At 41.3% G+C, this 16,722-nt stretch overlaps 1 protein-coding gene across 1 annotated transcript; it reads right to left on the reverse strand.

The window, feature by feature from the left end:
• Positions 1 to 373: 373 nt before the first annotated feature.
• On the reverse strand, positions 374 to 15,820 carry LOC149320893 (uncharacterized). The gene is made up of 7 exons (XM_089504730.1): positions 15,602 to 15,820; positions 12,732 to 12,806; positions 11,275 to 11,367; positions 8,069 to 8,173; positions 7,224 to 7,316; positions 5,071 to 5,154; positions 374 to 3,413 (listed from the first exon to the last, which is right to left on the reverse strand). The coding sequence occupies exons 1-7, from the start codon at positions 15,633 to 15,635 to the stop codon at positions 2,041 to 2,043; spliced, it is 1,857 nt and encodes a 618-aa protein (XP_089360856.1). The 5' UTR covers positions 15,636 to 15,820; the 3' UTR covers positions 374 to 2,040.
• Between the last annotated feature and the right edge of the window lie 902 nt (positions 15,821 to 16,722).

Consider the following 16,722-nt stretch of genomic DNA (forward strand, 5'->3'; position numbering starts at 1 on the left):
ACTGGCTACTGGTTTGTTTCCAAACACAATTCAAAGTACTGGTTGTGACCTATAGAGCCCTATACAGTTAGGTCCAGATTATTTGAAGAGCCATCCATATCTCCCCATATGAACTTGCCAAAACACTAAGATCTATAGGGGAAGATATTCTCTCTGTCCTGCTACCATCACAAGATCGCTTGGTGAGGACACAAAAGAGGGCCTTCTTGGTGGCTGCTCCCACCCTCTGGAACTCCCGTCAGTGGATTCTATCCAATTTTATTCTCACAACAATACTCAGTTGCAGGGTCACATCTATGAGAAGTGTGTTATCATCCACTTTTTATAAAATGGATGATACTTTTAAGATTTTATATATCTTGGCTCAGCCATAAAACAAAATAGAGACTGTAGTCAGGAAATCAGAAATCAGGGCATGGAAGGGCAGCTATAAAGAAAGTAAATGTATTATTTAATATTAAAATCAGAATCATCCATGCCATAACATTTATGAAATCTATGTATGGTTGTGATAGCCAAACTATGAAGAAAGCTGACAGAAAGAAAATCAACTCTCTTGAAATGTGGTGCTGAAAGAGAGTTCAACAAGTACCAACAGACTGACAAAAAGACAAATGAATGGGTTTGAGAGGAAACCAAGCTTCAACTTTCAGCAGAAGCCAAAATAACTAAACCAAGACTATCATACTTAATGACAGAGAGATACGGAGACATGAGGAGTCCACATGACTCACTGGAAAAGACAATGCTTAGTCAAGTGGAAGGATGTAGGAAAATAAGATGGCACCATGATGACCACAGCTCTGTATATATATTTAGCAGGGTTTGCTCACTCAGAAGTTACATTATTAAGTTCCAAGAAACTTTACTTTTAAAAAAATTGCTTGCAGTCACCAATCACATGCCCCTACAGTAGTTACAGTCATAATTACAATCCAAAGTAACAACTGTTCCCATTCAAAAATAAAAAAGTTACTTTTAAGTCAGCTGAACTGGAAAGTGGTCCCCAGACTCACAGTACATATCTATCCCTGCTCTAATGCCTCAAAAATATGTATTGCAAATAAAATGTTAAAATTCTTGTCATCACTATAGTTTCCTTTTCCTATGTGGACTCAATCATGTGTCACAAGTTCTACCTGTGAACAAAATCATTTTGTACCTTCCTGCCATTTTCCCTCTCTCCTATGAGAATAATGGTTTTTTATATGCAAATTACAAGCAAAACATTTCACACACTTCTGACATTCATAATCTCATTTCCCTGTGGATTGGTTTCCAAATGCTCACAGAGTCCTCATATTGTAAGCAAACTATTTCTCACAGGCTTGGTATTTGAATGATTTCTCTACTGAGGATATTCTCTGATGCTTTAAAAAGTGTGCATACTGAGTAAAAACATGACCACAACCCTGTCATATGCATGGTTTTTATCTTCTGTGTGGAAACTATGCAACAGAGTGACAACCTCAAACTACATTGTAATGTATAGCAAAGCATTCTGTGTAGAATGGCAAAAAAATGTGATTGGTACATGAAACCAAATAAGTTTGAACCATGAAACAGGATTGTATCCTAATCTCCTTTCAAATGGCTGGAGACTGATGAGGATCTTTCATTTCCTCTTTTCAAAATATCTTTTGAATTCATGGGAGTACACAAATGGGTGAAAACAAGTTTAGCTAAACACACTAATTCTCTTCCAAAAATTTTGCAAGTCAACATCATTCTGGATTAGAGTAGAATTCTTCTGAAGTTCAGACTTAATTTATATAAGACTGTTTTATTGAACTTAGTTTGTACTAGTGTTCATCATCATTATTGGATTATGGATACATATGCTGTCATGTCCATGATACATCTTTGCTAGTTCACATGTTGTGGTGGATTTATTGTACACTGCAAAACAATTTGGGGGCTTCACTTCTTCTTTGCTTTTCTCTACCTATAGGGCTTCTTAATTTCAGCATTGCTTCTTTCTTTTGTATAGACATACTAGTGGCTTACAAGGTAAGAACTGGAAGCAAAACATTTCTTACACTACTGGCATTTGAATGATTTCTCTCCTGTGTGGGCTTCCAAATGCCTGGAAAGCTGTGAATTATAAGCAAAATTTTTCCCACACTCCTGACATTTGTATGGCCTCTCTCCTGTATGAACTCTCTCATGGCTCAAAAGGGCTGAACTGAAAAAAAAGCATTTTCCACATTCTTGGCATTTGTAAGGTTTCTCTCCTGTATGGACCCTCTGGTGTTTCACAAGGTCAGACCTATAAGCAAAACATTTCTCACACTCCTGGCATTTGTATGGCTTCTCTCCTGTATGGACTCTCTGATGGGTGGCAAGTTCTGAATTGCAAGGAAAACATTTCCCACATTGCTGACATTTGTATGGTTTCTCTCCTGTGTGGACCTTCAGGTGTCTGGCAAGTATTGAATTTTGAGCAAAACATCTTCCACATTCTTGGCATTTGTATGGTTTTTCTCCTGTGTGGACTCTTTGGTGGGTTACGAGTTGTGAACTGCCAGGAAAACATTTTCCACACTCCTGGCATTTATACGGTTTCTCTCCTGTGTGGATTCTCTGGTGCTTCACAAGATGTGAGTTTTGACCAAAACATTTCCCACACTCTTGGCATTTATAAGGTTTTTCTCCTGTGTGGACTCTCTCATGACTCATGAGGGCTGAGATGAAAGCAACACATTTCCCACATTTCTGACATTTATATGGTTTCTCTCCTGTGTGGACTCTCTGATGTTTCACAAGATCCGACTTGTAAGCAAAACATTTCTCACATTCCTGGCATGTATATGGTTTCTCTCCTGTGTGGACTCTCTGATGGATCACAAGGTTTGAAATACGAGCAAAACATTTCCCACACTCTTGGCATTTGTGTGGTTTTTCTCCTGTGTGGACCGTCTGATGCATCACAAGGTGCGAGCCATGAGCAAAGCATTTTCCACACTCCTGACATTTGTATGGTTTCTCTCCTGTGTGAACCCTTCTGTGGATCACGAGGCTTGAGATCCGAGCAAAACATTTCCCACACTCTTGGCACTTGTGTGGCTTCTCTCCTGTGTGGATTGTCTGATGCATCACAAGTTGTGAATTTCGGGTAAAACATTTCCCACACTCCTGGCATTTATACGGTCTTTGTCCTGTGTGAACTTTCTGGTGGCTCCCAAGGTGTGAATTATGAGCAAAGCATTTCCCACACTCCTGGCATTTGTATGGTTTTTCTCCTATATGGATCTGTTGGTGATATGTAAGCAGCATCTTTTGAGCAAAATGTTTCCCACACACTGCACATTTGTAGGCTTTCTCTTTGGTAGAACTTCCCTCTTCTGTATGGATTTGCTGGTGTCTGACAAGATCTGGTATGGTACTTATCTTTGTTTTTGTCCAGGTATGAGCTGCAAAGAAGAACAAAGGTAGACAATATTTAATCGTAAGGCTGAGTGAGAAAGAGTCTTAGGGAGCAGAAAAGGGAAGGACACTCTAAGTAAACAACATCTTGGAGAGTATTAGGGAGACTCTAAATAAACAATGAAGGTTCTGAAAGGCACATTTTAAAACAGATGTTTAAAGATTTCAAACAGTTCCATCTCGTGGTCACTGACTGGTTGTAGGCGTGCACCTCAGCACATTCCAGCTGCTCTTGTGTACCCAGGGAAAATGAATCAACCTCCATCTGCAGTGTAGGGCAGCTCCTTCTTTCATGGGTGCTCAAGAGCAACTGGAATGTGCCTGGGCACCCACACCCAAGCTGGTCAGTATCTGGAAGAACATAGCTGCAGCAGGATGCTCCCAACTGCTGTTATACACCTAGGTCAAGAGGCACTGCAAAAAAAAAAAAAAACCTAATGGACACTACCTTTTGCAATATCCCCATAACTACTGGTGTAAGCAGTGCTTACCTGAGTCTATGTCACAATCAGGATTCTTGCCTTTAACTGCCAGTTGACTGAAGAACAACCAAAGTCTCTCATTACTACTACATCTTTATACTTTGAATTGGTTATACAATTGAGGAAGGAATCATCCAAGGCTTCTGTCTAGCTTGATGATCTGCAGCAAACTTTCCAAGAGTGATGTCGCTTGTTTCCCTATGCTACAGTTTTAATACTCTTGCAGCTGGCAATCAACTTGCATGGTTTTAGTGGGGTTTAGACCAATTCATCAAGGTAAATTCATTAGTGTTTACTAGTCATAATGGGTGTATAGTAGACCAATATCAGGGGCACCATGCTTCTCTATAACAGCTGCCAGGGTACTTGAGGCTGCATCCACACTGCAGAAATAATCCAGTTTGATACCACTTTAACCACCATCTTTCAATGCTACGGAATCCTGGGATTTGTAGTTTTGTGAGACATCTAGCCTTCTTTGTCAGAGAGCTATCGTGCAACAACAAACTAAAATTCCCAGAATTCCACAGCATTGAATCAAAGTGGTGTCAAACTGTATTAGTTCTGCAGTGCGGATGCAGCCCAATGCAATTATATTAACTTGGAATTTTCAAAGGCACAAGGCTGTGAACTGAACACTGGGCCTGTTATACTCTGGGGGTCTGAGCCAGCTAGGGATGAGCAAAGGAAATGCAATTACATTTTCTCCCCTATCTGAAGCCTTTAAAAATTCAAGTCCTTTGTATACAAAGTTTGCAAATGTTGGTAAACTTGTCAAAAGTCAATAGTTTCCATTTGTTCCAAATTCAAATAATATTCCCAGCATGCCAAAAACTATATGGACAAATAGATATGAACACATATAGTTCAGTGCCAACAGAGTTGAATATATAGGGATTGAAAATAAGATGTTTAACAGCCAAACATGCAGCCCTCAACAGACTGACTTTCTCTTGATACATAAATTATTCCCACCCCCAAGGTCAAAAGATCTGAGTAGAGGAAAAGACCTCTCTGAAATCCTGACAAAAAGCTGCTGTTCAGAAAAGTCAGTGCTCTGGTATGGAAGATGGGCACATAATCTGACCTAGTTAAAAAGTAGGGCCAACTCTGTGAATGGTCACTGATTGTCAGCCTCCTGCGATACAAGCTGCTTCCTCACCTGACTGGACACCAGCAATGTCCTCGCATCCCTGGTTGCATGACTCCCCTTCCTCCTTTTCATTTACTACAGTGTCAGGAAATCCTGAATGGAGGGAAAGAGGCAAAAGCAAGTGATCACAATGGCAGCAAGGTTTCATCTATTGCTGGAGCAATTAACCAAAGCATTGTTTAAAGCAATTGTTACTGGGCATCCATTTTCTCATTCAGATTGTTCAGGAGCAGAAGCTTTTCTGCTATGCACAGTCCTGACATGCAGACTGAGATGATTTTAAAAACCAGAGCGTAAACAGAAAGTTGCAAATACATTTATACACATTGGCCAGAATCCTGTTGGTGTCTTACACATGCATAAATTCTCCTACCAAACTGGGTAGGCATTTTTGTCTGTTGTGGAACAGTCGTATTCAATTCAAAGTTGTGGAAACAGAATTAATAATGAATGGCATTTCACACAGATGTACACTGCACATGGTTGTGCATTAATGATGTGCATTGCATACTGCGGCACATTGATGTCCCCTGTGCATTGGGTGGTGTGAAGCTGCAATTCATTAACAATGTGGTGATGTGTAACGATGAATTATGCTCTTCTATATAGGATGTGGCTGTTGCTGTGTGCCTTAAGCTGTTTCCAATTTATGACAAACCTATCAAGGGGGTTTCTTGGCAAGATTTGTTCAGAGGGGTTTGCTTCTGACTGCCTCTGAGGCTGAGAGTGTGTGACTTGGGCGTGTGACTCAGGCTGAGAATGTGTCAGCCCCCAGTGAGTTTCCAGGAGTGAGAAGGGATTTGAACCCAGGTCTCCCGGAATCCTAGTCCCAAATTACTACACCATGCTTGCTCAGTGTATGATCTTGGCCATTATATCCTAGCATTAGTTAATGTAGCTTCCAATATGAATATGAATATGAATTAAATTGCATGTGTCAATTTGCCTCTGTCGGATTACCAAGAGCTAGGATCAGGTGTTCATTTGGACACCGAACTGTCACTTTAAAAAGCACTGCAATTAATCATGGAACATTTTAAGTGATTGGCAGAAAAGATGTTTCCAATTTAAAAGTGGCCCTGAATCTGCTTTTTTAAAAGTGTTGATTTATTTTTAATGCAGTTGCTTCTAAAATACCATAATTGAAGGGATTCCCTCCCAGAGAGAAGTACAGCTGGGGGAGATAATATCATCTGCAAACACATGTCCACAATCAGGACAGACAAAAAAAAAAAAAAAGGGGGGGGGGTTTACATTTTTTTTTCTTCTGAGTGATCATATTTTCCTTATACAGAAGTGATGCAAATGCAATCAACTAAAATGTATTTAACCAAGTGATGGACTCTGGGAGCAAAGGCAATATTCCTGACACCAGCTTTTTTCAGTGTGATGCCACTGACCAGTCTGAATGCTGATGGTAGGATTTGTAGTTCAACACCAGTTTAGAGAAGGCTTCTTTTTTCCTCCCTTTAAGTAAAAGTATATGCAACTGAAGTAATCGCAAACTATACCTGCTGGTTCCCTGCTTGCTGCAGAAAGAAAGCACATTCAGTTAAACAATATTTCCTCATATTCCCCAGCAAATGCTTATAGATTACAGAGTTCAGTTTTTTGCATTTTTAGCCAAATGGAGGTCCCAGGGAGTCCAAGTGAGGCTGATTCCACACTTAAGGAAATAAGGCTGCACGTGTCACCCTTTATGTGTGTTGCATGAGCCAGCTACAAATCTACCTAATAGTAACATCTTTTTTAGTCCACATTTTTGCCTGCTGGTCTGGAAGAATAGCATAGAGGAATTTGACAGTTTCATCTTTATACAGTACGATCCCCATATCTGCGGGTGATTTGTTCCCTGGCTTACTGTGGTAATGTCAAAGCACATATAATAGCAAACAAATGCCTTCTGGCAGATGTTGACCATAGAGTCATGCTGGAGGAACTAGAGATTCCTAGATAGAACACCTCTCTAGGCATTTCTAGGTCCTCCAGGACAACTTTATGGCCAACTTCCGCCAGAAGCATTCCATAAAATCACACTGGAGGATGTAGAAAATGCCTAGAGAGGACTTATTTTTTTATACTTAAAGGCCAAGTATTGGTTCTGCAGATACAAGGGTTGTACTGTAGTGCCAAAATCCAGTAATTCTTACTCCATACATCACCTAAACTGGTCTCTGGGAAGGTTTCAGATTCCTGCTGAGGTAAGTCACTTGGCTGCTCTTCTTTTTCCAGTTTCACCGTCACATCATAAAATCCTGATCAGGAGACAAGGAGGAAGAAAACAGACCCAAGAGGGAGAGATTACCATTCTAACCCAGAGAAGAGAAGAAATGGATTTGGTAAGACATTTCCAGAAAAATCTGGAGATCAGAGCAAGTGTACAATTCCCATGACTTCTCTTCTTCTTGGAGAAAAGAAGGTAGGGAGAGATGCCTCATTTAAGATTATGCTTCCTATGACACATTTGTGCATAACCTGAACACACACTAATACAAACAAATGTTTCTCTTCTTCCTTTGGAGTGATCATATTTTCCTTACAAGGAAACATATGAAATAGATGGGAAAATGTTAATTCAGACAATTAAATTCAATGTCTGAGACACTTTCAAGGGCCAAGGGCTGCACTGTCCCCCATGGGAACTTGGCAGCACACCCCAATTTCCATTCATACCAATCTTAATTTTTTTAAAAATGGTTTGCCTACATCTGACCCTCCAAAGGTGTGGGGTGGGGATTTCACCATCTTTTCCCCTTCCCTGGGTCATTATACATTCAGGAGAGGCCTGTCATCCCGACAGGCATGGGCCTAGGTCCTGGTGGGCCAAAAATGTGTAAAAACTGCCTCCCACGCCATGTAGGGGATGCATGGGGGCAAACAAAAATGGATGGGATTTTTTTCTCAAAGGAAATTTTTGTAGGCCTCATAAACAGATCATGGAGCCAGTGAAACCCACTTTCCCCATCCCAGACCTAGCAAAAGGCTCGTAGTAATCCAAATACGTCACCTGAGTCGGTCCCTGGGATGGTCTCAGATTTCTGTTGATGCAGGCCACAAGGTTTCTCTTCTTCATCATCCTCTTCCTTTAACTTGACAGTAATATCTGGAAACCCTGAACATGAAAATGGGAATAAGAAAAATGGATCTAAAAGAGATTCCTGTAGCCCAGGAAAGTGGAGGAACTCATTTTATAAGAAATCTTTACAACAGTAGGGCAGGGAAAATGTGGCCCCCACAGATATTGCAAGATGAGTAAGTAGCTGGAGAACTGTTGCCTTCACAACAGATGTTCTGCTTTGAGGGAAAATGTCTAGCTACTGTTCGCAAAATTATTAGGAGATGGACATTTTGGGGACAAAAAAAATATGCTTTTCATTTATTGTATGCATTCAACTTGTTTCTGACATATGGCAACTTTATTTCGGTCTTATTATTATTATTATTATTAAACTTTATTTCTAGAGCACTGTAATTATACACAGCGCTGTACAAAGTCAGTAAAATTAAAGAGTATATAAAAGCCTGCCCAAGGCGTACATTCTAAGATAATAACAATTAAAAGCGGAATAGATAAAATTACATATAGAAAAGAAAAACAAATTAAAAACATCAAATATAAAACAAATCACATCACATCAAATGTTATCAGACAGCCAGATGACAATCACAAATTCCCTGAGAACGCTTCCCTAAACAATATGGTTTTCAGCTCAGCCTTAAAGCTGGTTAGGGAAGTGATGAGCCATGCATGCAGAGGAAGAAGGTTCCAGGAATGAGGGGCAGCAAGAGAGAAGGGACGGATCCGGGACGGGGCAGATAAGATCCTGGGTTGGGAGAGGAGACTTTGGCTACCAGAGCGGAGAGTGCGAGTAGGGATGTAAGGAGAGAGAAGATCGGTTAAATAAAGATGGGCCAGCCCATGCAGGGCTTTAAAAGTGAGTAGCAAAAGTTTTTACCTGATGCGGAAAGGAAAAGGGAGCCAGTGAAGGGAGGACAACAGAGGAGAGACATGATCATAACGGCGAGCGAGTGAAATAATGCATGCAGCTGAATGCTGAACAGAAATTAATGGGTGGAGATGAGAGAGGGGAAGCCCTGCCAAGAGGAGGTTACAGTAGTCTAGTCGTGAGACCACTAGGGCATGGACCAGTGTTTTTGCGGTAGAAGCTGAGAGATATGGACGGATTTTGGCGATATTATAGAGAAAAAATCTGCAGACTTTGGCTGTAGTCTGGATCTGAGGGATAAATGACAAAGAGGAGTCAAAGATGAAACCAAGACTGCGGGCTTCCTGGACCGGCTGGATAGAGACGTTATTGACAGAAATAGAAAACGAGTAGTGAAGGGTGAGCTTAGGAGGGAAGACAAGAAGCTCGGTCTTGGACATATTGAGCTTCAGACGCCGATGGTGCATCCAGTGGGAGACAGCTGTTAAACAGGATGACACTTGCTGCTCTAGCTCTGGCGAAATATTAGGGGTGGAAAGGTAGAGTTGGGTATCATCGGCGTACAGATGGTAGGAGAAACCAAAAGAATTGATAAGTTTGCCAAGGGAGAGTGTGTATAAAGAGAACAGAAGGGGACCCAAAACAGAGCCCTGAGGAACTCCAACAGATAAGGGGACAGAAGACGAGGTCTGAACACCCGAGACCACAGAAAAAGATTGATCTGACAAGTAAGATGTGAACCAATCGAGAACAAGGCCCGAGAAACCAAGGTCAGAGAGTACATCTATTAGGAGAGAGTGGTCCACGGTGCGAAGGCCGCAGACAGATCGAGTAGGACAAGGATAGAATAAAGGCCATTCGCCTTGGCCCGCAAAAGATCATTCAAGATCTTAGTAAGGGCCGTCTTTGTGGGGTGCCGTGGGCGAAAACCAGACTGGAAGGGATCCAGAATGGAGTTGGTTTCAAGAAACTCAAGACAGCGTGAACAGACAACTTGTTCCAACACCTTAGAGAGAAAAGGAAGCAGAGAGATTGGACGATAGCTAGCCAAGGAAGAGGGGTCGAGAGAAGGTTTTTTCAGGATAGGGGAAACTAAGGCATGTTTGAAGACTGAGGGGAAGGAACCCAAGGAGAGAGAGAGATTAAAGATATAGAGGAGATTAATGGTGGGAGCCAAATCATGAGGAGTTAACTCAGAACGAATGGTAGTGATCTTTGTAATGAAGTAATTGGCGAAGTCAGAGGGAGAAAATAATGGAGAGACGGAGGGAGGAGAGGGTTTTAACAGTGTGTTGAAACAGGAGAACAAGCGCTGCGGGCGCCTCTCGTTGGCGCAGATCAATAATTTGAAGTAGTCTTGTTTTGCCATCGACAGGGCGCGTGAAAAGGATAAAAGAATGAACTTAAAATGGATAAAGTCGGCCCACTCCCTGGACTTTCTCCAGAGACGTTCGGCTGCTCGGGAGCAGGACCGGAGAAATCTAACAATGGGAGTGATCCAGGGCTGAGGCCTAGTCGAGGAGGAAGAGGAGGACATGCGCGTAGAAACTGGGGCAAAGCTGTCAAGAGTTGAAGAGAGAGTAGAATTCAGTAAAGACATAGCTGAGTCAGCAGAGTCCCCAAGATTGAGAGAAGCTAAGGATGAGTCCAAGGACTGAGTGAGATGGTTAAGGTCAAGAGAATGTAAGGTCTTCTTGGCAAAATTTGTTCAGAGGGGTTTTTGCTAGTGCCTCCCTTTGATGGCAACCAAAAGAACAACAACTTGATGATGACTAACAACAACAACAACAATTTATTTATTTATTTCCAAGATTTAAATCCCGCCTTTCCCACAGTGGGGTTCAAGGCGGCTTACAATATCTTAAAAAATACAAGGTTAAAACATTGAATACAAAACAACAACAAATGATGGCTTAATTAGAATGAAGATGCATTCATACACTCTACCACAACAATCCCATAAAAACACTGTTTATGAATATTATACACTTAAAGACCTTTGGTAACAGAGGTTTTAGCAATTATTATTTGTTACTGTTGTGTGCCTTCAGGTCATTTCCAACTTACAGCAATCTTAAGGCAAACCTATCTCAGGGTCTTCTTGGCAAGATTTGTTCAGAGGGCAAGAGAACGTGACTTGTGCAAGATCACCCAGTGGGTTTCCCATGGCTAAGCAGAGATTCGAAACCTGATCTCTGGAGTCTGGAGATCAATGCTCAAAACTCAGCACCATTCGGGCTCTCTGTTAGTAGCCTATATAGGTTACCTGAACTGGTCCCTGGGGAGGTGTGAGATTCTTCTGCATGCAAGCTGCATGGTTTTTCTTCTTGTTCCAGCTTGACTGCCATGTCAAGAAAATCTGATCAGGAAAATGGAATAACAGAGCTCAGAAGGACATACATTTGAAAGACCATGTCTTCCCATATAATCCTGGCTGAGTTGTAAGATGCACTTCTCTCTATCTCACTGCATTTATATCGTGTTGCGCTATTTAAATTTTTTTTTAATTTTTTAATTTTAAAATTTATTTTATTAAATATCACAAATACAAAGATTTCGTATGTGAAAGTTAAAAATACAGAAAACACCCTAAAAAAGAAAAAATAAATAATTACAAAAAATACCATACTCTATACCTCAATAAAACTATATTCTCTTCTTTTACCTTCATTGGTTATCTTCTTCGTTACTATAACCTTATTTCTTTTTCTGTGGATAACTTCCTTAGGCTATGCTCCAGATAACTCGGATTTACTTTACAGATAATTTTACTAACTCTCCCTGTAAAATACTATAACTCAAACATCAAGACCTTTACGTTCATCATAAAACTATTTGATGCTGATTACTATTCTTCTTCTATGTCTTATTTCAGCCCTGTCACCCTTCTCCCTAATATCCCCCGATCTTCAATTATATTCCAATATTTAATTAAATTTTAAGGTTTGTATTTTAACACATATTTTAATTCATAACTGTTTTAACTCCAAAACTGTATCATTGTTTTTAAAATTGTGTATTTATACATTTTAATGTTGTACCATTTTTAAATTGTATTGTTTTAAATTTGTTGTACCACCTTGAGTCCCTATATTGGGAGAAAGGTGGGATATAATAAATAAATAAATAAATAAATAAATAAATAAATAAATAAATAAATAAAACATAGGTATGGTAGATGATATTGCAGGACAAGGCCTGTGGCTGCTCCCACACTTTGGAACTCTTTCCCTAGGGAAGCTAGGATGGCTCCTTCTCTGCTGTCTTTATGGCAGCTGGTTAAGGCCTATCATTTCCAGCAAGCCTTTGAGAATTGACATCCTTTTTTAATCTTCCTTTAAAACTCCAATTTTAAATGGTTTTAATTGTTGCTTAAATCTATTTTCATCTCAGCTTTGAATATTTTCACCATATGTGTTTTCATTGTAATTTTCTATCTTTTGTGAACCCTATAAATAAAGGTATGAATGGACAAAGATTAACTTCCTAGGCCACAGGAAAAGATCCATGCATTTAGTAATGAATCTCCAGACCACATGGGGGGGTAACATATAGTCCTCTAGGTACTGCTGGAGTGCAACTCACACCAGCCATTGCCATCGGCTGGAGTTGATGGGACTTGCAATCCAAAAATGTCTGGGACAGGGCAAACACTCTTCACTATGCTCTGCAGTTTAGTGCCTTAGTATGTAATTCCTATAGTGTGGGATTTTGTTCTCTTACCTGCGTTGTGCTGTGCAGCAACTTCCATTGTCTCCCAAAATACACCAACCTGGAGATCAAGGGTCTTGCTCAAGCCTGGAGGGAGAAAAAAAAGCAGGAAAAAAAAATCTTGCATGAGAATACAAAGAAAGGGGGAAGGGGAGAGGAAGAAGTAATAATATTTAGATGGATTTTGGATTTGAAGGCTGGACCTGTGTTCCAATCAAACTGAAACAAACAATACAGATGCTCTCTAATAAGACAGAAACAACCTGCACGCTCACTGATACTCAGTGCCCAAGATCCTACATCAGTCCAGGGCTCCGCATGGGTATTTTCCATATCCTCCTACCACCCAGCAGCTGTCAAGATCCAGGAGGGGTCTTGGTTATTGTTGCTTACCAACGGAGAGGGGATTCAAACCATGGTGAAGCAGCTGGTGTCAGCTCAGAAATTAGGGTACGCTCAAATTGAATGCACCCACATTTTCCTTTTCCTGGGAATTCAGAGAGGCTGGAGCTTTATGATCTGAATTCCTTGCCGCCGTTGCCACCAATAAGCAACAGTAGTAGGTGCTCCTGCAGGGATTTCCAGTTCTCTCCCACCTCTTGGTGTTGGGTTTCCATGGCTGAGCTGGGATTCGAACCCTGGTCTCCAGTCATTGCCCAACACTCAAACCACTACACCACGCTGGCTTACATCACTGCGCTACACCATATGTAAAGATCTCTATCCTCTATCCTACCACGGGGACCACCAAATGGTACAATTCCTATTCCCATGTTTGTGTGGGTGCGCCTGTATACATACATGCACACATACATACTTACACACATCAAGTGTGGGGATTTCCCCTTATATACATCAATTATGGGTTTTTCCACTCTGGCAATCACACTAGTGCCACCAACCGTGAGGCTTTCTCTCAAATCGAAGAGCTATTTTCCTCTCCTATAGTTAGAACGACAATGAAATGCACACAGGGTGAATAAGAAAATATGACATTGTGAGTAAGAAATGGGGAAATCCTCAGAGTCCCGTAAACTCTCACAACAGAGACAGAAGAGGTAAGGACTTTCAGGTGGTGGATTATAATTCCCATCATCCCTGATTTAGCTATCCTGGGCTACGGCTGATGGGAGCTGGAGTCTAACGACTCCTGGAGAAGAACAGATGTGAAAAGATGTTTTCCATCCCTGTGTCAGAAGCTTGATCAGGCAAATCACACACACACACTCACACATATACACACACAGTTTCTCTCACATGTTACAATTAAAAATGCTACAGTTTGCTTCCCTTCTCCTCATCCAAAATTAATGTCTTCAGAGCAGCAGAAATTGAGAGAAATGCAATGCAAGAGACAGAAAAGTCAAATCCTTTGCTTTTTCAGCCGAGTTCCAATTTCAAGTTGGAGATCCGTACCCAAACTCTGTTTATGAAAATTTTCCAAAAGAGGAAAATGTAAACACTACTCAATCTGGTGGTGTTTACATCTCTCTACAACCCTTTCACCACTGCCAAGTATAGGGCTGCATCTACACTACAGAACTGATGCAGTTTGACACCGCTTTAACTGCCCTGGCTCAATGTTATGGAATTCCGGGATCTCTAGTTTGTGAGATATTTAGCTTCCCCTCTCAGAGCGTTCTGATGCTACAACAAACTACAAATCCCAGGATTTCATAGGATGAGGCCATGACAGTTGAATCAGTGTAGTGATTCGGGTGTTGGACTAGGACTCTGGGGACCAAGGTTCTGATCCCCGCTCAGCCACAGAAACCCACTGGGTGACTTTGGGCGAGTAACAAATCACACTCTCTCAGCCTCAGAGGAAGGCAATGACAAACCCTTCTGGACAAATCTTGCCGAGAAAACCCCATGATAGGGTCACCATAAATTGGAAACAACTTGAAGGCACACAACAACAACAACAACAACCTGGTTTAATTCTGCAGTTTGGTAGCAGGCTTTAAATCTTGCAGGCTTTGCTTGAAGAACATGCTACTGGACCAGAAAGGAAAAGGAAGGGGAAATGGCAGCATCTATATTATGTGCAATGATGGGAAGTAGAGTCTTTCTCAGGCTGCATCCACACTTCAGCAATAATCCATGGGTCAGTGCTATGGAATCCTAGGCTTTGTAGTTTTGTGAAACATTTACCCCTCTCTGTCAGGGGGCTCTGGTGCCGCAACAAGCTACAAATCCTAATATTTCATTGAGCCCTGGCATGTAAAGCTCCCCGGCAAGCTCCGCTCGGCCACCTCTCTGGACCAACTTAAAAAGGGGCTTAAAAAGGGTATTAGGGGTAAGCCTGTTCCAGCAGGCTTACCCCTAATACCCCGAAGTACTCCCATCCTCCCCTCTCTGTTGCACTGTTGTGCTAGCTGGAGATGTTAGTGTATTGTAGTAGTTGCTGATGTTTTTATTGATTAATGTTCTATTGTATGTTTTATGGACTGTATATTGTCTAACTTTTATATGCTGTTACCCGCCTTGATCGCTGGAAAGGCGGGCTACAAATAAAATTTTATTTATTATTATTATTATTATTATTATTATTATTATAATAAAGCAGTGTCAAACTGGATTATTTCTGCAGTGTGGATGCAGGCTCATCAGTCCTCTAAAGAGAGTCCCATTTTCTCCAATCACCTCCTAAATACTCTAAATAATAATAAAGCTTTTTATTTGCTTCCTTTTGGAAACTCTTCTGCAGAATTGGTCTTCATCTCCTCCTCCTCCCTCTCTTCCCATGGCCCTCCAGTCCTCCCTTTGCCCAGAAATAGCATCACTGTGCATCTTCTTCTGCATCCTCCCTTTCTGCTTTTCCAGCCCAGCATCAGTCCTGCCAACCCATCATCATTATCACCATCATCATCCTTCTCTACCTCCTTCTCTGTTTCCAGGATCTGGATGGCTCATTTGCAAGAGCCCTTCCACACTGCTCAAACTCCAGTTCCTTTCTTTTCCTTCTTTTCCTTCTGCACTCTCTTTTGTTTTTGCGATTTGGGAGGTCCAGCTCAGGTTGCACTTCCTGTCATGTGGCCACTGAAGCCATGATGATGCCAGGGTCCTGGCAATAACCAAAACACCAGCCTCATTCAATCTATTGCCTGAGCGCATGGATGAGAAGCAGTGTCACACTCACAGCAGCCTGAAACAAATGGCTGCAGCTGCACTGCAGAAATAATAATCCAGGTTGACAGCACTTTAACTGCCCTGGCTCAATGCTGTGGAATTCTGGCAATTCTAGTTTGGTGAGACATTTAGCCTTATGGCTCTGGTGCCACAACCAACTATAATTTAGACCCATGGCTGTTAAAAGTGGATTATTTCTGCAGTGCAGATGCAGCCTGAGACTTAATATAGGTCCAAAACACACTGCAGAAATAATCCAGTTGGAGACTGCTTTAATTGCCCTGGCTCAGTGATAGGGAATCCTGGGAATTATGGTTTATTGTGGGACCAGTACTCTCTGACAGAGAAGGCTCAATTTCCACAAAACTATGGTTCCCAGGATTCCCTAGTACTGAACTGGGGCAGTTAAAGTGGTCCCAAATTGATGATTTCTGCAGTGGGTTTTGGACCCAATTCTTTGTTTTCATCTTCTGCTATATAATTTGTATTATGTTTGCTCTGATGAAGAAGCCAGTGGAAGCTTTGAAAGCTTGCATGATGCCCAAAGGATTTGAGACACACTGGATCTCAAAGGCAGTAGCCTTTTGTCTTGCAAATGGAATTTAAAGTTTATTTCCTGGATTGCATGTCCCAACATCCACATAACCAGAAGGAGGAGGGCCCCTAACATACCATCTGAACTGAAGACTACAGATGCAACATCTTGACCAAATGCAGTGCTAAAAAGGCTAACTATGGTCCAAAACACATTGCAGAAATAATTCAAGACCGTTTTAACTACCCTGGCTCAGTGCTAGGAGACATGGGGATTGTAGTTTGTTGTGGCAACAAAGCTCTCTGACAGAGAAGGCTAAATATCTCACAAAACTAG

This window comes from Sceloporus occidentalis, unplaced genomic scaffold (genome assembly GCF_023333645.1).
Source record: "Sceloporus occidentalis isolate IW3139 unplaced genomic scaffold, rSceOcc1.0.p SCAF_1, whole genome shotgun sequence".
NCBI classification, from domain to species: domain Eukaryota; kingdom Metazoa; phylum Chordata; class Lepidosauria; order Squamata; family Phrynosomatidae; genus Sceloporus; species Sceloporus occidentalis.